This window comes from Salmo salar, chromosome 09 (assembly GCF_965601325.2).
Source record: "Salmo salar chromosome 09, fSalSal1, whole genome shotgun sequence".
NCBI lineage: Eukaryota > Metazoa > Chordata > Actinopteri > Salmoniformes > Salmonidae > Salmo > Salmo salar.
The window spans coordinates 5,612,471-5,637,439 of NC_138299.1; the positions used below are offsets into that span (position 1 = coordinate 5,612,471).

At 41.8% G+C, this 24,969-nt stretch overlaps 1 protein-coding gene across 1 annotated transcript in view; it reads right to left on the reverse strand.

Moving 5' to 3' along the window:
* LOC106610598 (ALK tyrosine kinase receptor) overlaps positions 1-24,969 on the reverse strand; it is a 173,489-nt gene that overhangs the window by 37,366 nt on the left and 111,154 nt on the right. The window contains exons 15-17 of the mRNA XM_082955608.1: positions 19,827-19,938; positions 4,283-4,469; positions 2,576-2,666 (exon numbers count right to left, since the gene is read on the reverse strand). Coding sequence (XP_082811734.1) covers positions 2,576-2,666; positions 4,283-4,469; positions 19,827-19,938 — 390 coding nt within the window. The remainder of the gene's footprint in view (positions 1-2,575; positions 2,667-4,282; positions 4,470-19,826; positions 19,939-24,969) is intronic.

The window sequence follows — 24,969 nt, forward strand, 5'->3', positions numbered from 1 at the left end:
GGGGCCTCGAGGCCCAGCAGTCTTAGTTTTTTATTTATATATATATATATTTGTCTCGATGAAAAATGCATACCGGTATGCAAAACCTGTGAGAGTTCTCAAACTTTACTTCTTACCTGTCGTGAACCGTGTGACAAGCTCCAGGTTTAAACTTCTACGCATGGTCTGCATTCCATAGTAACTCAAATAGGCTACATGTCCCAAATTATAGCACACCTTGTAATACGTTAGCCTAATATGACCCACTATTGCTAGCGATCCTTAGGATCGACCACACAAACGTGACAGAGAAAGAAAAAGGTAAACCAACGTTGTAATTGAATTATGCAAAAAATGTTAAGGAAACTAACACTAAAGTGTCAGTAATGAATGTATGGTGTATAAGTGACGGTGGCTACGGTGATATGCTAATATGCTTCAGTTTGCTGCCTTATGACTGGTTTCACATTTGTCTCCAGTGACCATAAGGTAAAATATATACTGCTCAAAAAATAAAGGGAACACTTAAACATCACAATGTAACTCCAAGTCAATCACACTTCTGTGAAATCAAACTGTCCACTTAGGAAGCAACACTGATTGACAATACATTTCACATGCTGTTTTGCAAATGGAATAGACAACAGGTGGAAATGATAGGCAATTAGCAAGACACCCCCAATAAAGGAGTGGTTCTGCAGGTGGGGACCACAGACCACTTCTCAGTTCCTATGCTTCCTGGCTGATGTTTTGGTCACTTTTGAATGCTGGCGGTGCTTTCACTCTAGTGGTAGCATGAGACAAAGTCTACAACCCACACAAGTGGCTCAGGTAGTGCAGCTCATCCAGGATGGCACATCAATGCGAGCTGTGGCAAGAAGGTTTGCTGTGTCTGTCAGCGTAGTGTCCAGAGCATGGAGGCGCTACCAGGAGACAGGCCAGTACATCAGGAGACATGGAGGAGGCCGTAGAAGGACAACAACCCAGCAGCAGGACCGCTACCTCCGCCTTTGTGCAAGGAGGAGCAGGAGGAGCACTGCCAGAGCCCTGCAAAATGACCTCCAGCAGGCCACAAATGTGCATGTGTCTGCTCAAACGGTCAGAAACAGACTCCATGAGGGTGGTATGAGGGCCCAACGTCCACAGGTGGGGGTTGTGCTTGCAGGACGTTTGGCATTTGCCAGAGAACACCAAGATTGGCAAATTCGCCACTGGCGCCCTGTGCTCTTCACAGATGAAAGCAGGTTCACGCTGAGCACATGTGACAGACGTGACAGAGTCTGGAGAAGCCGTGGAGAACGTTCTGCTTCCTGCAACATCCTCCAGCATGACCGGTTTGGCGGTGGGTCAGTCATGGTGTGGGGTGGCATTTCTTTGGGGGGCCGCACAGCCCTCCATGTGCTCGCCAGAGGTAGCCTGACTGCCATTAGGTACCGAGATGAGATCCTCAGACCCCTTGTGAGACCATATGCTGGTGCAGTTGGCCCTGGGTTCCTCCTAATGCAAGACAATGCTAGACCTCATGTGGCTGGAGTGTGTCAGCAGTTCCTGCAAGAGGAAGGCTTTGATTCTATGGACTGGCCCGCCCGTTCCCCAGATCTGAATCCAATTGAGCACATCTGGGACATCATGTCTCGCTCCATCCACCAACGCCACGTTGCACCACAGACTGTCCAGAAGTTGGCGGATGCTTTAGTCCAGGTCTGGGAGGAAATCCCTCAGGAGACCATCCGCCACCTCATCAGGAGCATGCGTTGTAGGGAGGTCATACAGGCACGTGGAGGCCACACACACCACTGAGCCTCATTTTGACTTGTTTTAAGGACATTACATCAAAGTTGGATCAGCCTGTAGTGTGGTTTTCCACTTTAATTTTGAGTGTGACTCCAAATCCAGACCTCCATGGGTTGATAAATTGGATTTCCATTGATTATTTTTGTGTGATTTTGTTGTCAGCACATTCAACTATGTAAAGAAAAAAGTATTTAATAAGATTATTTCATTCATTCAGATCTAGGATGTGTTATTTTAGTGTTCCCTTTATTTATATAAACCAATTGTCATTTATATTTACAATCCCCTTATCCAAACGACTTACTAATTTACCTAGCTGTTATCAATAGCTCTTATCAGTTAGTAAATTACAGTGCATGGAGAATGGTGTTATTTATATAGGGAAAAAATACACTAGATTTTGTTCCACTTGGAACTGTATTCATCATTTCCTCGTGCATAAAGGTGGTGAAATTATGAGGTAATTAAGTGAAGGTCAGAATTCGGCTCAACTGAAGACACACCGCCACAATTTCATTTCTTTGATCTCCACCCCAAACTAATAGTGGGTGAATAGCATGCTGTTCTCATGCTTAAGTTCAAAGACATAATTCGCATTTAGAGAAAAGTGCATAAAAAGGGAATTACATTCCATTTACGCAAGCTTAACTCGGGTCGGAATTCCCCCCTTATTGAATAAAATGCTCATATGTACAAAATACACACACATTCTTGCTGATACTCGTGATGTTTGAGGCCCTGTATATTCTGTCTGTAAGTTGCTTGTTTGTTTGTTGTTTTGCTTGTTTGTGTCAGGGCTCACCTTAACTGCTACTTGCATGGGACTGGGCTCTCCAGGTATCCCCACTGCCATCCCTTCATACACCTCACCGAAGGCACCATGTCCCAGACCCCTACACATACACACACACACACACACACACACACACACACACACACACACACACACACACACACACACACACACACACACACACACACACACACACACACACACACACACACACACACACACACACACACACACACACACACACACACACAGCACTTAGTAATCTTTCTACAGTTGAGGTCATTGATTACTGAGTGGAAGGAAAGTGGGCCTATGGACAGTATGTGCAGCAGGTGGCTAGCTTAGCTTTTCACCGTGATGTCAGAGAAGGTTACAGTACATCGGAAGTACTGACGCCTCCAACCAATAAATGCCATGGCTTTCAGGGGTCACTGGGTCAGCTGTAATGTTGGTGCTTTGTGAGAACATTGCAATGGGTTGGTACAGGCAACTACCGTCTGTGTAATATTTAAAAAAGGTTGATCGGTTTTCAGATATTTGGAAGACATTTCTGATTTTAGCATGGAAGTCCATTTTACTGAATTACTTTACTTTGCAAAGCAGAAGGAACAACTGACATTCCACTCAATGGCAGCAGAAGATATGCTTTCTGGTCCTGTGTGGCTCAGTCGTAAGAGCATGGTGTTAGCAAATCAAAGGTCTTAGGTTCAATTCCTGCAGGGCTCACAAGCTAAAAATGTATGCGCTCCCTGTACTATGAGTCGTATAAACGTGTCAGCTAACCCTGCTGAAAAAAACAACATAGACCAGCATAGGCTTGTGACCAGTCTTCATAGTGTTTTTGTTGGTGACCAGCCTTCGCTGTGTTTGGGACATTGGTGACCAGCGTACCAGCATCAAGTCACATTATGCTGGCCTGTAAAGTGATCTCTAATTCCTTTTGGATTTCAGCCTGAGTGTAGATATCCAACAATTGGAACTTTTATTCACCCACAATCTGCATTCATAATGACTGCCAGGGTTAGAAAGATGAATACATGAAACTACCTAAACAATCTCAACTGGAACAACCATTTCAGTAATGGGTAAAATATGTCCAACTAACAGATTTGGATTCGTTTAAAACAGGGATGGGCAACTTTGATGGGGGTGGGGGCCACAAAAAAACAGAACCCATCATGAGGGGCCACAGTGGCTCTTGGTCTACGCACCCACATCCATACAAATTGGCCGCCAGTTGCCCATCCCAGGATTAGAAAAATGTATGTTATATCTTTGTGGAGCATAAGAGAAATTCATTGGTTTATTCATCAATCAATGTACATGCAAAAACACAGACATTGAAACAAACAATTCTAAAAATCAGCAATAGTGCATGCTAAGAAATATGATGGAGAATGTGAGAATCCACTCTGACTGGATTCTAATAGGAATTAAATATCACTTTGCAAGCCATCATATGTGACTTGATGCTGATTTTGCTTTAACTTATGCTGGTCACAAGTGCCCAAAACACAGCAAAGGCTTGTCACCAGCAAAAAACAGTTGGTAGATCATGGCACTTTCAATGTCAGGATAGAGGGTTCAATTCTCGTGACCAGCCATACGCAAAACCTTTATCCACGCTTGACTGTAAGTTGCTTTGGATAAAAGCATCTGCTAAATGGAATATATTATATTGAAGTTGTTTATGACAATTTTTACAGGCTAGTTTACCTGGTGAGGGAGATATTGCGTCGGGGCACCTCTTTCAGGTCGTTGACAGAGGCGGTCTTCCCAGCGAAGCAGTAGTTGGGGTTGTAGTCGGTCATGATGGTGGAGGCCCTCAGCTTGCTCAGTTTACAGTCTGGGCTCTGGAGCTCCAGCTGAATGGACTGTAGCTCTATGTGCTTCCGTCTGTACACTGCATAGACAAGAATATTAATATATTATGAGGAAACATGGACAGATATGTGAAGGGATGTAAAATATGAGCAATGTTGGCATCCTGGATTATTTTTCACATAAATTGAAAACAGTCATTCCCCTCCATTTGCAGTGCCCTTGTATGTTGTATTATAGTGTATTGATTTTGTGTATTCTGTATGGCAGTGGTTCTCAACCAGGGGTACTAGGACCACTTGGTACTTGGCCTATCCACAGGGGATGCTTGGGAAGACTTATGATACCATAAGCCTACAGGTAAAATGCACATGATGGGGTACTTCAGGGGTACTACGGGCAGAGCTAAATTCAGTTGGTGCTACAGTAACTGAAAAAGGATAGGAAACACTGCTGTATGGTGACCTACATTTTTTTTATCCATGCCAATGGAAAATCAAGTTATTGTATCGTGAAGGTTTCATGTCTCTAGGATCAACTGAAGTCATTCAAAACCACTTGTGCATTTCACTTAATATGTGGTGATACTGTAGATCTGAAAACGAAGCACTATTTTAAAAAACTATTAAAAAGTTGATACGTTTTTTTCAAAATGTGAGCAGGAAGACATACATACTTATTTGCCCACTCTTTAAATGGAGTATATTTTATTAAGGCTTCATAAATAATAAAGCCTCCATAAGACATTTAGAAGGCTTGTTTTTTTCCCCTCTTCAAACTACACACAATACCCCATAATGACAGGTTTTTAGAAAGTTTATTACAAATACAAAACTGAAGTATGATATTTACATAAGTATTCAGACCCTTTACTAAGTACTTTGTTAAAGCATCTTTGGCAGCGATTACAGCCTCAAGTCTTCTTGGGTATGACGCTACATGCTTGGCACACCTGTATTTGGGGAGTTTCTCCCATTCTTCTCTGCTAATCCTCTCAAGCTCTTTCAGGTTGGATGGGGAACGTCGCTGTACAGCTATTTTCAGGTCTCTCCAGAGATGTTTGATCGAGTCCAAGTCCGAGCCCTAGCTGGGCCACTCAAGGACATTCAGATACTTTTTACGAAGCCACTCCTGCATTGTCTTGGCTGTGTGCTTAGGGTCGTTGTCCTGTTGGAAAGTGAACGTTAGCCTCAGTCTGAGGTCCTGAGCGCTCTGGAGCAGGTTTTCATCAAGGTTCTCTCTGTACTTTGCTCCGCTCATCTTTCCATATTTTCATCTTTCCATCGATCCTAACTAGTCTCCCAGTCCCCACAGCATGATGTTGCCACCACCATGCTTCATCGTAGGAATGGTGCCAGGTTTCCTCCAGACATGACGCTTGGCATTCAGGCCAAAGAGTTACATTTTGGTTTCATCAGACCAGAGAATCTTGTTTCTCATGGTCTGAGAGTCCTTTAGGTGCCTTTTGGCAAACTCCAAGCGGGCTGTCATGTGCCTTTTACTGAGGAGGGGCTTTCGTCTAGCCACTCTACCACAAAGGCCTGATTGGTGGAGTCTGTAATAGATTCAATGGAATGGTATCAACCACATGGAAACCATGTGTTTGATACCATTCCATTGACTCCGTTCCAGCCATTATTATGAGCCGTCCTACCCTCAGCAGCCTTCACTGGTACTTAAATGGAATAGTAGTCTGAAATCTGTTCACTGACTGTAGGTCTATAACCTCACACATAGCCAGCCTAATATAATAACTCCTGCAGAATTAAGCATTTCTTGCAGCAAAATGATACACCAAATATAAATTTTGACTCGGGAACAGGAGTGGAGAAATATAATTTATTTATTCGTTTTTTGAGAGTTACGCATTCTCTCCCCGGCCCTTAAATGTTTTTGCTGCGCAAAATAAGCAGAGATGAAAGAGAACTATAATATTTAAGATATTATTCTGGTGATAAAGCTTTTATTTGGTATTCAACAAAGGTGGCATGTCCATATGGCTAGGGGAAGCTAAACTTGCCCTAAAGTAAATTAAATTGCCAAAATTATATAGCCTAAATAACCAAAAATACACCAAAAAGCATCATTTGGCCACAGAGGTTCAGTAGCTTCTTTAAAAAATATATAAAGTGGATTGTTTTAAATCACATTGCCTACAGTCGGAAGGGCATGCAATTTGGCCAGCGAGCAGCAAAAAGCCTAACAAATAGATGATTTTCGAGTTGCGACTCAGTGAAAAGTAGAGCGGCATATTGCAATATTTCAAAATACAATCGCATGAAAAATAGTTTAGAAAGCAAATAGCTATTGCTGTAAAGAGTTGACAATGAAAAGACTCATCTGCCTTTTAGTTATCAAAATTCTTATTGGCACCAGTGGAGAGCGTCAGCCATATCCCCTGGGAGTGCGCACTGCGCATATTCACTTTTTATCACTGATGGGTCATTGCTACTTCAAAGTTTTGATTTTGGACTATAATTTCCTCCTCCAGGTTAGATGGAAGTAATATTGTATTTGTGTCTGCCCTTTTCGTAGACCGAATTTATAGATTAGACACCGTTGTTTTTATTGATCTGTCAGTCAACAGAGGTAGGTGTAGTCAACCTTGTACAACAGAGGTAGTCAACTTTGTACTTTTCTTTGTGTTCTTGAACGTAGCCCTGTTTCTTTGTATTCTGGAACGTAGCCCTGTCTCATTTTTGTTCATTGTTTTCACCTGTCTCATCAGCTCCCTATTTAGTTCAGTTCTTTCTGTTTGTATGGTTGTGAGATATTGATTGCTTTTTGACTGCCTACCTGTGTTTGACCATTGCCTGTGACCACGATTCCTGCCTTCTGTGAAGGCTTAATAAACATCTGCTGCTCTCTGCGTGTGAATCTACACCTTTTTCTCCCTGAGTGTTCATTACAGTAGGCTATCCTGTAATTTTAGTCGTATTTAAAAAGATTCTGCTAATGTCTCCAGTCACAAAAAATGCATTGGAATTGCAGTCACATTAAGTGTAGTCAAAACGTATCTTGCCTATAGCCTAGGCCTACTCTACGCCACTACATGCTCAGTAATGCATTGAAGTATTTCATTGCAAACAGTGATTAAGTTATATTATTGGCCTAAATTATGACTATCGCATCTACTGAACACATTAGTTTATCTTACATAAGTCTTCAAATTCAATGATGCATGGAATGCTTTATTATAAAGGTGTATTTACGGCAACAAGTAATGACAGAAGAGAAGCTGCACTTATCTAATTATAGACAAATTGACTTCTGCTTCTGCTTAATAATTTCTGACAATTTTGGCAGGCTATATGTTAGTCAACTTGTCTATGATTAGATAAATGCAGATTCTCTTCTGTCATTAAAAATCACTCTGCCATCTCTGACTGTACAGCGCATTTTCTATATTTGTCAAGTGTGGGCACCAGATTTTCACGTATTCACATATAGTCGGGCGGTTGCGGATGGGTTACCTATTTAGTCTTATAAATAAGGGTATGGAATTGTTCCCTGATGTACAAAAATGTAAAAATACACATAAGTACTTTATGATCTCATGGTACTGTTCAGTACTTTTTAGTGTACATGTACGGATAAAGAGTATAATGGTACATTTTTGTATCCAACATTTTTTATATTAATCATCACACTCTCAACATACGGTGAAGGAACATTTCTGTTTCCTAGGGTACACACATATTTTGTGTACCCTCAACTCTTAATGGTACTAACCAGAAAAGCAATATATTGAAGAAAGGTATAAAAAGGTACAGAAAAGCCTGTTTTTGCTTTGTCATTAGGGGGTGTTGTGTGTAGATTGATGAGGATTTTAAAAAATAATAATAATTGAATAAGGCTGTAACGTAACAAAATGTGAATACTTTCTGAATGCACTGTATGTAAGAAAGCCACTATCTGAGGTGTGAACTGGGGTACAATTATATATCTGTAACTAAAGGTACAAGGGACATACCTTACTAGTAGGCAATTTGCTTAGTCCTACGGTTTACCCAACTGTGGGACAGACTATGTTTGTTCCCACACTAGGGACTCTGACTCTTTATTGGTTACACAGACTTTTGGCCTCCCATCCTATTCTAACCACCTCTCTCCGGCTTTGTATTCATGTTACCTGATGAAATTGCTGTATAATATGATTTTGTTGCCATCTAATGCACATTCAAATGTCATAAATCAACATTGCAGAACTCTCCCTGTCCTCTGGCGTGCCTTGATTGTACTACTGTTGATGATATCTGGAAATGTGCATGTACACCCTGGCCCATCTACTGTTGCTTGCCCCAATTCTGATTGATTGATTGATTGATTTGTGTTCTAATATCTGTTTCACTGATTTCTGCTCTCGTAAAAGCCTGGGTTTTCTGCACATTAACACTAGAAGCTTATTACCTAAAATGGATCAATTGAAAGTGTAGGTTCACAGCTCCAATCCAGATGTGTTGGTCCTTACTGAGACGTGGTTAAGAAAGAGTGTTTTGAACCTTTCTGGTTATAACCTTTTTTGGCAAGACAGATGTTCCAGGGCCTCCCGAGTGGCTCAGTGGTCTAAGGCACTGCATCGCAGTGCTAGCTGTGCCACTAGAGATTCGCAGCCGGCCACGACCGGGAGACCCATGGGGCGGCGCACAATTGGTCCAGCGTCGTCCGGGTTAGGGGAGGGTTTGGCCAGCAGGAATGTTCTTGTCCCATCGCGCACTAGCGACTCCTGTGGCGGGCCAGGCGCAATGCATGCTGTCACGGTCGCCAGGTGTGCGGTGTCTCCTATTACACATTGGTGTGGTTTTCGGGTTAAGCAGGGCATTGTGTCAAGAAGCAGTGGGGCTTGGTTTGTGTTTCGGAGGACGCACGGCTCTTGACCTTCGCCTCTCCCGAGTCCGTATGGGAGTTGCAGTGATGAGACAAGACTGTAACTACCAATTGGGTACCACGAATAGGTAAAATAAATAAAAACATTAAAAAAATGTAGATCTTCAAAAGGTGGGGCGGTGGCAATCTTTGCCAAGGATCACCTTCAGTGCTCAGTTGTCTCCACCAAGTCTGTCCCCAAACAATTTGATTTACTGGTTTTAAGCGTTAAAATTTCAAATAGCTCTTCGTTGACTGTTGCTGGGTGTTACTGTCCTCCATCAGCACCGGCCTGTACCCTACCTGCCCTATGCTCTCTCCTGGCCCCTTACACTAAGTCTGAATTTGTCTTGCTAGGTGACCTAAACTGGGACATGCTTAAACCACCTGACCAAGTCCTAAAGCAATGGGACTCCCTAAATCTTTCTCAGATTATTACCAATCCCACAAGGTATGACTCCAAACACACAGAAAGGCTATTCTCCCCGATGTTATCCTCACACATAATCCTGATAGGTATCAGTCTGATGTTTTCTGTAATGACCTTAGTGATCACTGTTTTACAGCCTGTGCTCGTAATGTCTGCTCAGTGAAACGACCTGTCCTACTTTGTCATAGATGCTTGCAAAAAAACTATATTGAGCAAGCCTTCCTTCATGCCCTGGCCTCTGTAAATTGGTATAGAATCAGCTTGATCCCCTCTGTTGAAGACGCTTGGACCTTCTTTTTTGTTATTTTCAGTGATATTGTTAACAAACACTCCCCCATTAACAAAATGAGAATTAAAAACAGGTTCAGCCCCTGGTTCGACTGGGAACTTGCAGAATAACTCCAACTCAAGAATTGCATTTGGTGAAAGGCTCGGCACACACATACTCAGGCTGACTGGCTCTCGTTCAGGCAAATGAGAAATAAGTGCACTCAGGCTATCCAGAAGGCCAAAGTTAGTTACTTTAAGGAGCAGTTCTCACTCTGTGGGTCTAACCCCAAGACGTTCTGGAAAATGGTTAAAGACCTGGAGAATAAACCCTCCTCCTCATAGCTGCCCATGTCTCTTAAGGTTGATGATGTGGTTGTTACTGACAAGAAGCACATGGCTGAGCTTTTTAATCACCACTTCATTAAGTCAGGATTCCTATTTGACTCAGCCATGCCTCCTTGCCTGTCCAACATTTTCTCATCTCCCACCCCTTCTAATGCGACTAGCCCCAGTGCTTTCCCCTGCCCCGCTACAAAGTTTCTTCCTGCAGGCAGTCACTGAGTCCGAGGTGCTAACAGAGCTCCTTAAACTTCACCCAAAAAACCCATCTGGGTCAGATGGCTTAGACCCTTTCTTCTTTAAGGTTGCTGCCCCTATAATCGCCAAGCTTATCTCTGACCTTTTTAACCTGTCTCTCCTCTCTGGGGAGGATCCCATTGCTTGGAAGGCAGCCACAGTTCATCCTTTATTTAAAGGATCAAGCTGATCCTAACTGTTATAGGCCTATTTCTATTTTGCCCTGTTTATCAAAAGTGTTGGAAAAACTTGTCAATATTTAACTGACTGGCTTTCTTGATGTCTATAGTATTCTCTCTGGTATGCAATCTGGTTTCCGCTCAGGTTATGGATGTGCCACTGCAACCTTAAAGGTCCTCATTAATGTCACCATTTCCCTTGATCCTAAGCAATATTTTTATTGACTTAGCCAAAGCTTTTGATACGGTAGACCATTCCATTCTTGTGGGCTGGCTAAGGATTATTGGTGTCTCTGAGGGGTCTTTGGCCTGGTTTACTAATTACCTCTCTCAAAGAGTGCAGTGTATAAAGTCAGAACATCTGCTGCCTGTCATCAGTGGTGTACCCCAAGGCTCGATCCTAGGTGCTCTTCTCAATTTACCCCAACAACATAGCTCAGGCAGTAGGAAGCTCTCTCATCCATTTATATGCAGACAATACAGTCTTATACTCAACTGGCCCCTCCCCAGATTTTGTGTTAAATGCTCTACAACAAAGCTTTCTTAGTGTCCAACAAGCTTTCTCTGCCCTTAACCTTGTTCTGAACACCTCCATGCTATGTTGTTGTCTTTGGTCTCTTTTCATGTAGTGTTGTCTCTCTCGTCGTGATGTGTGTTTTATCCTATATTTTAATTTCATTTATTTTTAATCCCAGCCCCCGTCCCCGCAGGAGGCCTTTTGCCTTTTGGTAGGCCGTCATTGAAAATAAGAATATGTTCTTAATTGACATGCCTAGTTAAATAAAGGTTAAATAAAAATGAATAAAAATAAATACCGGGTACCACCCCAGTAACAAGTATTTGTACCCCTTTAGGAACAGATCTAAACCTTTTTTTCTAAGAGTGCAGTGTGGCAGCAGAGACTGAAATGGTCCTTACCCGGGCTGTAAACACATCCGTTTTGTAACATGTGGACTTTGTGGTAATGTACGAGCTCTGTCAACTGCCGCTTAACTGGTCGTCCATTGTTAGTGTGTTTAATTCATCAGTGTGTGTGTGTGTGCGTGTGTGCGTGCGCCTGCATGCATGTGTGTAATTCATCATTGCAACACCGCCACGTCTACCTCCCCCACCAGCAGTGACGTTAGGCGTATAACCCTCCAAGGATATTTTTTCCAGTAAGCAAACACTTTCTGATCCTGTGCAGAAGTCTGCAGGGAATCTACAGCCTTTGTGAGTGGCAGTGTGGAAAAGTGGGTGTTTGTGCAGAATGAAAATGAAATTATGTGTTTGTGTGTATTTGTATTTAATATGGATCCACATTAGATGCTGCCAAGGCAGCAGCTACTCTTCCTGGGGTCCAGCAAAATTACGGCAGTTCATATAATTTTAAAAACAGTACAATACATTCACAGGCCCATACTCCACCGCACATCTACAGTTCTAAATCCATGTGTATGTGTGTGTATAGTGTGTATGTTATCGTGTGTGTATGCATGTGTCTGTGCCTATGTTTATGTTGCTTTACAGTCCCTGCTGTTCCATAAGGTGTTTTTTTAATCTGTTTTTTTTTTAATCAAATTTTACTGCTTGCATCAGTTACTTGATGTGGAATAGAATTCCATGTAGTCATGGCTCTATGTAGTACTGTGCGCTTCCCATAGTCTAGGGACTGTGAAGAGACCTCTTGTGGCATGTCTTGTGGGGTATGCATGGGTGTCCAAGCTGTGTGCCAGTAGTTCAAGCAGACAGCTCAGTGCATTCAACATGTCAATCTCTCCTCCACTTTGAGACAGGAGAGATTGAAATGCATATTATTAATATTAGCTCTCTGTGTACATCCAAGGGCCAGCCGTGCTGCCCTGTTCTGAGCCAATTGCAATTTTCCTAAGTCCTTTTTTGTGGCACTTGACCACACGACTGAAAAGTAGTCAAGGGATGACAAAGGTAGGGCCTGTAGTACCTGCCTTGTTGATAGTGTTGTTAAAAAGGCAGTGCAACGCTTTATTATGGACAGATTTCTCCCCATCTTAGCTACTGTTGTATCAGTATGCTTTGACCATGACAGTTTAAAATCCAGGGTTACTCCAAGCAGTTTAGTCATCTCAACTTGCTCAATTTCCACATTATTTATTACAATATTTAGTTGAGGTTTAGGGTTTAGAGAATGATTTGTCCCAAATACAATGCTTTTAGTTTTAGAAATATTTAAGGCAAACGTATTCCTTTTCACCCACTCTGAAACTAACCGCAACTCTTTGTTAAGTGTTGCAGTTATTTCAGTCACTGTGGTAGCTGATGTGTATAGTGTTGAGTCATCCGCAAACATGGCTTTACTCAAAGTCAGTAGCATGTCGTTAGTAAAGACTGAAAAAAGCAAGGGGCCTAAACAGCTACCCTGGGGAATTCCTGATTCTACCTGGATTATGTTTGAGAGGCTTCCATTAAAGAACACCCTCTGTGTTCTGTTGAACAAGTAACTCTTTATACACATTATAGCAGAAGGTGTAAAGCCATAACACATACGTTTTTTCCAGCAGCAGACTATGATCGATAATGTCAAAAGCTGCACTGAAGTCTAACAAGACAGCCCCACAATCATTTTATCATCCATTTCTCTCAGCCAATCATCAGTCATTTGTTTGAGTGCTGTGCTTGTTGAGTGTCCTTCCCTATAAGCGCGCTGCAAATCAGTTGTCAATTTGTTTACTGTGAAATAGCATTGTATCTGGTCAAACATATTTTTTTGCATCTGGTCAAACACAAGGGTTGGTAACAGGCTGATTGGTCAGCTATTTGAGCCAATAATGGGGGCTTTACCATTCTTGGGTAGCGGAATGACTTTAGCTTCTCTCCAGGCCTGAGGACACACACTTTCTAGTAGGCTTAAATTGAAGACGTCGCAACTAGGAGTGGCAATATTGTCTGCTATTATCCTCAGTAATTTTCCATCCAATTGTCAGACCCCGGTGGCTTGTCATTGTTGATAGATAACAATTTTTTACGGAATTCAAAAGTACAATTCTTGTCTTTCATAATTTGATCCGATATACTTGGATGTGTAGGTGTCAGCATTTGTTGCTGGCATGTCATCCCTAAGTTTGCTTATCTTGCCAATGAAAAAGTCATTAAAGTAGTTGTCAATATCAGTGGGCTTTGTGATGAATGAGCCAACTGATTCAACGAATGTTGGAGCCAAGTTGGCTTTTTCCCCCCAAAATTCATTTAAGGTGCCCCAAAGCTTTTTATTATCATTCTGTATATAATTTATCTATGTTTCATAGTATGGTTTATTTTTATTTAGTTTAGTCACATGATTTCTTAATTTGCATTACATTTGCCAATCAGTTGGGCTGCCAGACTTATTTGCCATACCTTTTGCCTCCACCATACATTATTTTCAATTCCTCATCAATCCAAGGGGATTTAACAGCTTTTACAGTCCGTTGCTTAATGGGTGTGTGCTTGTTAGCAACTGGAATAAGCAATTTCTTAAACGTGTCAAGTGCAGCACCATCATTACAAACCACATACCAGCAAATACTCTTTACATCATCAACATATGAATCACTACAACACTTACTGTATGACCTCTTAAACACTATATTAGGCCCAGCCTTTGGGACTTTACCCTGGTAGGTTGACTGACAACCTGAGCCACGTTGCAGGCACTGGTTACAGTTTGAAGTTTTTTCTTGAGTGGGCAGCTTGATAAAAGCCAGTCAATATTTAAATCATCCAGAAAATATACTTCTCTGTTGATATCACATACATTATCAAGAATTTCACATATTATCCAGATACTGACTGTTAGCACTTGGTGGTGTATAGCAGCTTCCCACAAGAATGGGCTTTAGGTGAGGCAGATTAACCTGTAGCCATTTTACTTCAACAGTTTAAAAGGTAGGCCAGTTGAGAAAAAGTTCTCATTTACAACTGCGACCTGGACAAGATAAAGCAAAGCAGTGCGACAAAAACAACAACACAGAGTTACACATGGGATAGACAAACGTACAGTCAATAACACAATAGAAAAATCTATATGCAGTGTGTGCAAATGTAGTAAGATCAGGGAGGTAAGGCAATAAATAGGCCATAGTGGTGAAACAATTACAATTTAGCATTAACACTGGAGTGATATATGTGCAGATGATGATGGACAAGTAGAGATACTGGGGTGCAAAAGAGCAAAAAAAATAACAATATGGGGATGAAGTAGTTGGGTGGGCTATTTACAGATGGGCTGTGTACAGGTGCAGCGATCGGTAAGGTGTTCTGACAACTGATGCTTATAGTTGGTGAGGGAGATATAAGTCTCCAGCTTCAGTGACTTTTCCAATTCGTTCCGGTCATTGGCAGCAGAGACTTGGAAGGAAAGGCGGCCAAAGCAGGTGTTGGCTTTGGGGATGACCAGTGAAATATACCTGCTGGAGTGTGTGCTACAGGTAGGTGTTGCTATGGTGACCAGTGAGCTGAGATAAGGCGGGGCTTTACCGAGCAAAGACTTATATATGACCTGGAGCCAGTGGGTTTGGCGACGGATATGTAGCGAGGGCCAGCCAACGAGAGCATACAGGTCACAGTGGTGGGTAATATATGGGGCTTTAGTGACAAAACGGCGTTTGACAGTGATGAGGGGTGGTCGTTTGACCGCGGACCCGTTACGGAAGCAGGCAATGGGGCAGTGATTGCTGAGATCCTGGTTGAAGACAGCAGAGGTGTATTTGGAGGGCAAGTTGGTCAGCATGATATCTATCAGGGTACCTATGTTTACAGATTTAGGGTTGTACCTGGTAGGTTCCTTGATCATTTGTGTGAGATTGAGGGCATCTAGTTTAGATTGTAGGACGGCCGGCGTGTTAAGCATATCCCAGTTTAGGTCACCTAAAAGTACAAACTCTGAAGATAGATGGGGGGCAATCAATTCGCATATGGTCTCCAGGTCAAAGCTGGAGGCTATAACAAGCAGCAACAGTGAGAGACTTATTTATGGAAAGGGGGATTTTTAAAAGTAGAAGCTCGAACTGTTTGGGCACAGACCTGGATAGTAAGAGAGAACTCTGCAGGCTCTCTCTGCAGTAGATTGCAACTCGGCACCCTTTGGCAGTTCTATCTTCACGGAAAATGTTGTTAGGGATGGAGATTTCAGAATTTTTGGTGGCCTTCCTCAGCCAGGATTCAGACAAGGCTAGGACATCAGGATTGGCAGAGTAATTACAGTATTTCACATTAGATCGTCTCTAAGCTTTACAGGAATGTGGTTGTGAATATAGACCGCAACATCGCCCCCATTGGCATTTCTGTCTTTTAGGTAGATGTTATGTAACCATGTATTGCTACCACTGTATCATCAAAGGTATTTTCTAAGTGAGTTTCAGATATAGTCAGAATATGAATGTCATCTGTTACAGGCAGCTTATGTTAATATGAGCTATTTGTAGCACTTTTCTTGGTTGTTTGATTGTTTTTAATGCTTTACTGGGAAGCTTAACAGAAGTAGATTTGATAATATTATTTATATTGGAGCAGATAGTGCAGGGTGAGCTGCACAAAGTGGTCTTCCTACTAGGGCACACCACCTCAGTTCTAACAGTGTAACTCTGGTTCATAGGCTCATGATTACTGCATACAAAAGCTGCCTTACTTGATTAACAAAGGTATTCGGTGCAATTAGGGGCTCATAAATTAAGTTACTTACATAGTGTTTGCCAATGCCCCTAGGATCATGTACATTAGATGCAGCATTATGAAGACTCATTGTCATAATGGTAGGGATTAACCTGTTAGGGCTAGGGGGCAGTATTGACACAGCCGGATAAAAAACGTACCCGATTTAATCTGGTTACTACTCCTGCCCAGTAACTAGAATATGCATATAATTATTGGCTTTGGATAGAAAACACCCTAAAGTTTCTAAAACTGTTTGAATGGTGTCTGTGAGTATAACAGAACTCATATGGCAGGCCAAAACCTGAGAAGATTTCATGCAGGAAGTGGCCTGTCTGAGAAGTAGTGTTTCATCTTGGCTCTTTTTATTGAAGACTCAGGATCTGTGCAATAACGTGACACTTCCTACGGCTTCCATAGGGACTCAGAGCCCGGGAAAAAGCTGAACGATATCGAGGCAGGCTCTGGCTGAAACACTTTATCGCTTTTGGCAAGTGGCCACTCAGAGTACTATGGGCTTAAGCGCGTGCCCGCGTCGACCGAATGCTTTCTTTTCCTTTGTCTGTTTACCTAAACGCAGATTCCCGGTCGGAATATTATCGCTTTTTTATGAGAAAAATGGCATAAAAATTGATTTTAAACAGCGGTTGACATGCTTCGAAGTACGGTAATGGAATATTTAGAATTTTTTTGTCACGAATTGCGCCATGCTCGCCACCCTTATTTACCCTTTAGGATAGTGTCTAGAACGCACGAACAAAACGCCACTGTTTGGATATAACGATGGATTATTTTGGACCAAACCAACATTTGTTATTGAAGTAGAAGTCCTGGGAGTGCATTCTGACGAAGACAACAAAGGTAATAACATTTTTCTTATAGTAAATCTGACTTTGATGAGTGCTAAACTTGCTGGGTGTCTAAATAGCTAGCCCTGTGATGCCAGGCTATCTACTGAGAATATTGCAAAATGTGCTTTCACCGAAAAGCTATTTTAAAATCGGACATATCGAGTGCATAGAGGAGTTCTGTATCTATAATTCTTAAAATAATTGTTATGCTTTTTGTGAACGTTTATCGTGAGTAATTTAGTAAATTCACCGGCAGTGTTCGGTGGGAATGCTAGTCACATGCTAGTCACATGCTAATGTAAAAAGCTGGTTTTTGATAGAAATATGAACTTGATTGAACAAAACATGCATGTATTGTATAACATAATGTCCTAGGGTTGTCATCTGATGAAGATCATCAAAGGTTAGTGCTGCATTTAGCTGTGGTTTGGGTTTATGTGACATTATATGCTAGCTTGAAAAATGGGTGTCTGATTATTTCTGGCTGGGTACTCTGCTGACATAATCTAATGTTTTGCTTTCGTTGTAAAGCCTTTTTGAAAACGGACAGTGTGGTTAGATTAACGAGAGTCTTATCTTTAAAATGGTGTAAAATAGTCATATTTTTTAAAAATTGAAGTAATAGCATTTCTAAGGTATTTGAATAACGCGCCACAGGATTCAACTGGCTGTTGAGTAGGTGGGACGCAAGCGTCCCTCCTAGCCCATAGAGGTTAACTGAGCTGGTCTTGGATCATTGAAAAGTCATTGTTTCAAAGCAGCCTTGAAATGCGTGGAGCTAAGATGATTTGGAAGGACTCCGTCATTCCTGTAGACTATCTTCTGTTTCCAGAAGGTGTCAAAGTTATCTATAAAAGTGAGTCCAGCAGAGCTACAGTAATCTTTTGCCAGCAGTAATCTTCACACCCGCGGCCCAACGATGGTACTGGACCTGAAATGATTGGCAGTTTTTTTGTCTTGTAATGCTAAAATCAGTTCTTTAAAATAAATTTTCAAATGTTCCGAGCTAGCCCTCCTGATGTTGTTTAACTTCTTTGGGATAGGGGGCAGTATTTTCACGGCCGGATAAAAAACGTACCCGATTTAATCTGATGGCCGAGCTATGTACTCAGAATATTGCAAAATGTGCTTTCGCCGAAAAGCTATTTTAAAATCTGACATAGCGTTTGCATAAAGGAATTCTGTATCTATAATTCTTAAAATAATTGTTATGTATTTTGTCAACGTTTATCATGAGTAATTTAGTAAATTCATCGGAAGTTTTCGGTGGGTATGCTAGTTCTGAACATCACATGCTAATGTAAAAAGCTGGTTTTTGATATAAATATGAACTTGATTGAACAAAACATGCATGTATTGTATAACATAATGTCATAGGAGTGTCATCTGATGAAGATTATCAAAGGTTAGTGCTGCATTTAGCTGTGGTTTGGGTTTATGTGACATATATGCTTGCTTGGAAAATGACTGTGTGATTATTTGTGTCTATGTACTCTCCTAACATAATCTAATGTTTTGCTTTCGCTGTAAAGCCTTTTTGAAATCGGACAATGTGGTTAGATTAACGAGAGTCTTATCTTTAAAATGGTGTAAAATAGTCGATTGAGAAAATTGAATTGTGGTATTTTAGTTGGTTTTGTATTTTGCGCCGTGCGATGCCATTGGCTGTTTGCTAGGGGTTCCGCAGGCGGAATGGGGTTCCCGCTAGCGGAACGTCTGTCCTCAACAGGTTAACCCACATGGACAACGACAATGTAAGTACCCGGCATCTGTCGTAGAACAGTCGGAAGTAGCCTTGTGATGTCCTGTATTCATGCTCCTGGGTAGTACAGGGTTTTTGCCTTGGGAACCGAGATATTTCTCACCATAAAGCTGCCTATGATGACAGCTGGTGATGTTGAATTGGAGAAAAAGAAAAAGTAGGCAGGCGTGGATTCCCCAGTAACTTGTGTTGGTTTGCTACTCCTGTAGTCCTCCGCAAGCAAGCAGTTGCTACATTGAAAGTCAGCACTGTCCACATTGTCCCGGAACAAAGCAAAGTAAACACAGCTCCTGCAACGCTGGAAACGTTCAATAGCGACCTCAATTTGAAACCGCAGAGCCAGCTAAGCTTTTGTGTCTATCCCCCCATGCGGAATCTGGCAGGATCCCGGGACAGACAGCAGCGCTCACAGCAACTAAGCCCAACAGAGCCGCAGCATCCAAAATAAAAGTATATTAATACACTGTCAGCTTTTAAACTCGAGGTCTCTAGTTCAGGTTTCGGCATTCAACAGCGTTCAACAACAACAAACATACGTTGCACTCTGATGACGTGTTAGGTCTGCGAAGGATCAGCCATTGATCCATCAAAGTACCTAGGATGTGCGCATCAATCTTCCTGAGTGTGTGTGTATGCACATACTTGCGCTTGTGCGCACATAACGATTTCACATGCAATGGTGTGTGTTGTGTTCTCACAGTATGTATAGATACCTACATGTTTTTAATAGGCCTTACACCAAAAGTTGAGTGTTTGTGTGCCTGTGTTAGAGCTTCGAGGATCTGAGTCCGTGTAAGCCAGCGTGTGTGTGTGTGTACACACAACTATACGTCTGTATCCGATGCATTTCACCACTCACTGATCATGACTCCAGACACAGCTAGCAGCAGGGCAGCGATGAGGGCTGAGGTCCCCACAGACAGACCCAGGGCCAGGTGGGACAGGGAGGGCTGGGGTGGCAGGGGAGACACCTCTGCAGGGGAGAGAAGAGTTCAGATCTGGGTAAAGTACATCTTATTAGAAGATGTCTTGAATTTACTTTCAATCATCAGCTGACTGTTTTTCGAAATAACGTGATTAAATGAATAATGTAACAATTAACTCATTAGGAATTTGTGGCACCACGAGAGTGGTTGTTTAAAGAGTTACCATCTTCCGAATTAAACTCTATCACATCCATAAAACAGTCAACGTATTAATCATAACCTCGTATCATATCATCATTCTGAACAGTTGTAACCTCCGTCATCTGCAAAAACCGCAGCCTTACTTATGATTCAGTACTACACAAATTGGTTTAATTATTTATTTACTAGCTAACTAAATAATGACCATACACACTTAATACATTAGGAAAAGTTCCCTAGCGGACTGACGCAAGATGGTGGCTTTTTAGACAACGACATGGAGAGGGAGAGAGAAAGAGACACTTATAGTTGATACATTTTAGAAACTACTCTCACAGTAATCATATACTTTGCAGACGAAACGCCGCCTGTTTGGAGTAGGAAATCATGAATGTATTTATGTTTAAATGCCTTTGTTTGTCATGGATCTCTGTTGGAACCAGCCCTCCTTAGGAAGGGTGTTGGGCCATTCGGCGCCACTGGACGTGAGCTGCAGTTCAAATTTCTCTCTGATCTCCACATTAATTTCTTTACCAATTATTTTATGCACTCTGCTCAAAAGGGACAGTTCTCTGACCTCACTCAGGGCGTGGCTACTTACTGTGCAAAGTTTATAGGAGACAAATTAACTCTTATACCTCATAAAATCACATTCCTATCTTAACAAAAATACATTCATAATGTTTAATATTTCATATACAATGTAGAGGATGGAGACTTCGTACATGTAGTGTATATACTTTCAAGTTACCGTATTTCCTTTATAACATCACAAAATAAAAACCAATATGACATGAGTTTTCTATAGCTAACCACTGACCATTCCCCCATGTTTTATGTTAGAAATATTGTTCCAGTATTCGCTTCAGAATGTGTTAGAGTTTCGTCGGGAAAAGACTCTGGAGACAAATGAACATTCCTGTGTTAATTTGGAGAGGGATGTTCTCTGGATCTCCTCTCCTTTAATTTACAACAGGGCATGAGGTGTCAACCCCCCACCAGCTCCCTCCTCCAATAACTCAAGGGAACGTTTAGCAAAAGTATCAGGCATTTCAATATCTGTGTTTATCCTGTAGTCGGGAAGTTGGTATAGGGCTAGGTCATCTATGTGGACAATCACCACCTATTGTACCTTAACAAAACTGTCTGATTGAGGAGGTTCAGTTGGGTGGTTGAGTCATGGCGTTTGTAAGTCATAGTGGCGGACGTGAACAGGGTGTTAACCTCTATGGGCTAGGTGGGACGCTTGCCAGCCTGTGGCGCGATTTTCAAAATCTTAAAAATCCTATTACTTCAATTTCTCAAACATATGACTATTTTACAGCCATTTAAAGATAAGACTCTCGTTAATCTAACCACACTGTCCGATTTCAAAAAGGCTTTACAACGAAAGCAAAACATTAGATTATGTCAGCAGAGTACCAAGCCAGAAATAATCAGACACCCATTTTTCAAGCCAGCATATAATGTCACCAAAACCCAGAAGACAGCTAAATGCAGCACTCACCTTTGATGATCTTCATCAGATGACAACCCTAGGACATTATGTTATACAATACATGCATGTTTTGTTCAATCAAGTTCATATTTATATCAAAAACCAGCTTTTTACATTAGCATGTGACGTTCAGAACTAGCATACCCCCCGCAAACTTCCGGGGAATTCGCTAACATTTTACTAAATTACTCACGATAAACGTTCACAAAAAGCATAACAATTATTTTAAGAATTATAGATACAGACCTCCTCTATGCACTCGATATGTCCGATTTTAAAATAGCTTTTTGGTGAAAGCACATTTTGCAATATTCTAAGTACATAGCCCAGGCATCACGGGCTCGCTATTTAGACACCCGGCAAGTTTAGCACTCACCATAATCATATTTACTATTATAAAAGTTTGATTACCTTTTGTTGTCTTCGTCAGAATGCACACCCAGGACTGCTACTTCAATAACAAATGTTGGTTTGGTCCAAAATAATCCATCGTTATATCCGAGCGGCGGCGGCGTTCCAGACACTATCCGAAATAGTAAAGAAGTGTCGCGCGCATGGCGCAATTCGTGACAATAAAATTCGAAATATTCCATTACCGTACTTCGAAGCATGTCAACCGCTGTTTAAAATCAATTTTTACGACATTTTTCTCGTAGAAAAGCGATAATATTCCGACAGGGAATCTCCTTTTCGGCAAACAGAGGAAAAAATCCCAAAGGCGGGGGCGGTCGGGGTCACGAGCATAAGCCCAGTGTCCCTTGATCGGCCACTTCAGAAAGGCGATAATGTGTTTCAGCCTGGGGCTGGAATGACGACATTCTGTTTTTTCCCGGGCTCTGAGCGCCTATGGACGACGTGGGAAGTGTCACGTTAGAGCAGAGATCCTTAGTAAATGATAGAGATAGGTTTTGAACTGCCATTTGAGTTCTGTTATACTCACAGACACCATTCAAACAGTTTTAGAAAATGTAGGGTGTTTTCTATCCATATGTAATAAGTATATGCATATTCTAGTTACTGGGTAGGAGTGGTAACCAGATTAAATCGGGTATGTTTTTTATCCAGCCGTGTCAATACTGCCCCCTAGCCCTAACAGGTTAACCAGCCATTGATTCCCTACCACCTCCATTTGTGTAGTGGTGACCCCATCTCTTGCTGTTAGTTTGGCTCTACAGCCTTCTTCGCTGGCAATAGGCTTAAGGCCACAAAGGCGCTCAGTGTTATCCCTGACGAATAGTTTGCTTGGGAAAAGGTAGTGGATGTCTTTGGTTTGAGTACACTTTGACAGGTTACGGGTGTGATAGAAATCTGGACTGGGTTCCTGATAAGGTATGACTGGGGGTGTGGTGGTTTTCATGTGGGTGTTGTCACACCAAAATCCTACGTTTAAACCCATTTTCAACCTATAGATATTTTCCAGTTCAATGATCAGCAGCATCAGTAAAAATCCCAATTCATTACGATTAACATCAACATGTATTGACATTTCAGACCCCAGACTATAGGCCAGGTGTGACAGTAATGGCTTATTTGTAGTTGTGGTAGCTGAGGTCATGTGCACCAGATATGAGGGGATTCTATTCATTGCCAAGTGGCCCATAGAAGAGCTAACTTCATGGAGAACATCCTCCAACCAATTGGACATAGGCATAGTCATGGTTTATGACCTCTACTAGCATTCTTACCAACAGGAACATGCGTGTTTACCACCAGAATAGTATCCTGGCGAGACCTTCCCACATGCTGCAACCTGATTGCCTGTGATTTAATCTGTTGCTGGTTAATTATATATATTTTTTTATTTAACTAGGCAAGTCAGTTAAGAACAAATTGTTATTTACAATGATGGCCTACCCCGGCCAAACCCGAATGTCACTGGGCCAATTTTGCACCGCCATATGGGAATCCCAATCATAGCCGGATGTGATGCAGCCTGGATTTGAACCAGGGACTGCAGTGATGCCTCTTGCACTGAGATGCAGTATCTTAGACCACTGCGCCACTCGGGATAAGTGGCATTTCTTCCGTAATCTCCCTAACGTTTCTTTTAACTGTGGCTAGGCTGACTGCATTGACGGCTGTGGTACCTAGAGCAAATAGGTACCCCTATTGAAAGTAGCGCCCCGACTAATAGTTTTTCTCCCCTGGGCTCTGCTAGTTCTGACTGGGTTACTGTGAACTTTTGTAGTTGGGACATCATGTGGGTAGTGTCTATCTGGGCGTGCTTAACCTCTTGACGGTCGCCTAGGATAGGGGGCGCTACAGCGATTTTTGAAAAGAACTTGTGCCCATTTTAAACGGCCTCCTACTCAAACTCAGAAGCTAGGATATGCATATAATTAATACTTGTGGATAGAAAATACCCTAAAGTTTCTAAAACTGTTTGAATGGTGTCTGTGAGTATAACAGAACTCATATGGCAGTCAAAACCCCGAGACAGATCGTAACAGGATGTGGAATTCTGAATTGCGGACTCAACTTCACCACTTTGCCTGTAATTCACACAGTGAGCAATGGTTCATTGAGCACTTCCTATTGCTTCCACTAGAAGTCCCCAGTCTTTACAAAGTGATTTGAGCCTTCTACTGTGAAAACTGAATGAATGAGACGCTGTGGAAAGTGGTCACATGAGGAGGGCCATCATCATTATGACACCGGCGCCCCTGGCTACCCTCCCCTTTCGAAACGTTTTGAAAGACAATGCAATCATCCCCCTTGAATCTTATTGGAGCTCTGGTTGAAAAAGGCCCTAAAGTTTTATGTTATACAACGTTTGACATGTTTGAACGAACCTAAATTAAAAAAAATGCATTTTATTGAAAGAGTAGTCCCGCAGCCGACGGAAGTTTTGGAGCAGCCTTCAGAACGCGCTAACAAGAACAAGCTATTGGGACATAAAAGATTAACTTTTTCGAACGAAAATACATTTGTTGTGGACCTGGGATTCCTGGAAGTGCTTTCTGAGGAAGATTATCAAAGGTAAGGGATTATTGACAATAGTATACAAGAGTAGATTTGATATGCGATTGTTCCAAGATGGCGCTGACCTGTAACGGTAGCCTATTTTTCTGAGTATCACATCCCCTTTTATCGCAAAGTGTGATTACCCAGTAAAGTTATTTTTAAATCTGGCATTACAGGTGCTTTCAAGAGATATTCATCTATAAATCTTAGAATGACAATATTACATTTTAAAAATGTTTTCGAATAGTAATTTAGTAAATTGTAGCGCATTTCACCGGATGCATTTGAGGGAAAATAGTTAGTCAACGTCACGCGCCGATGTAAAATGCTGTTTTTATATATAAATATGAACTTTATCGAACAAAAGAATGCATGTATTGTGTAACATGATGTCCTAGGAGTGTCATCTGATG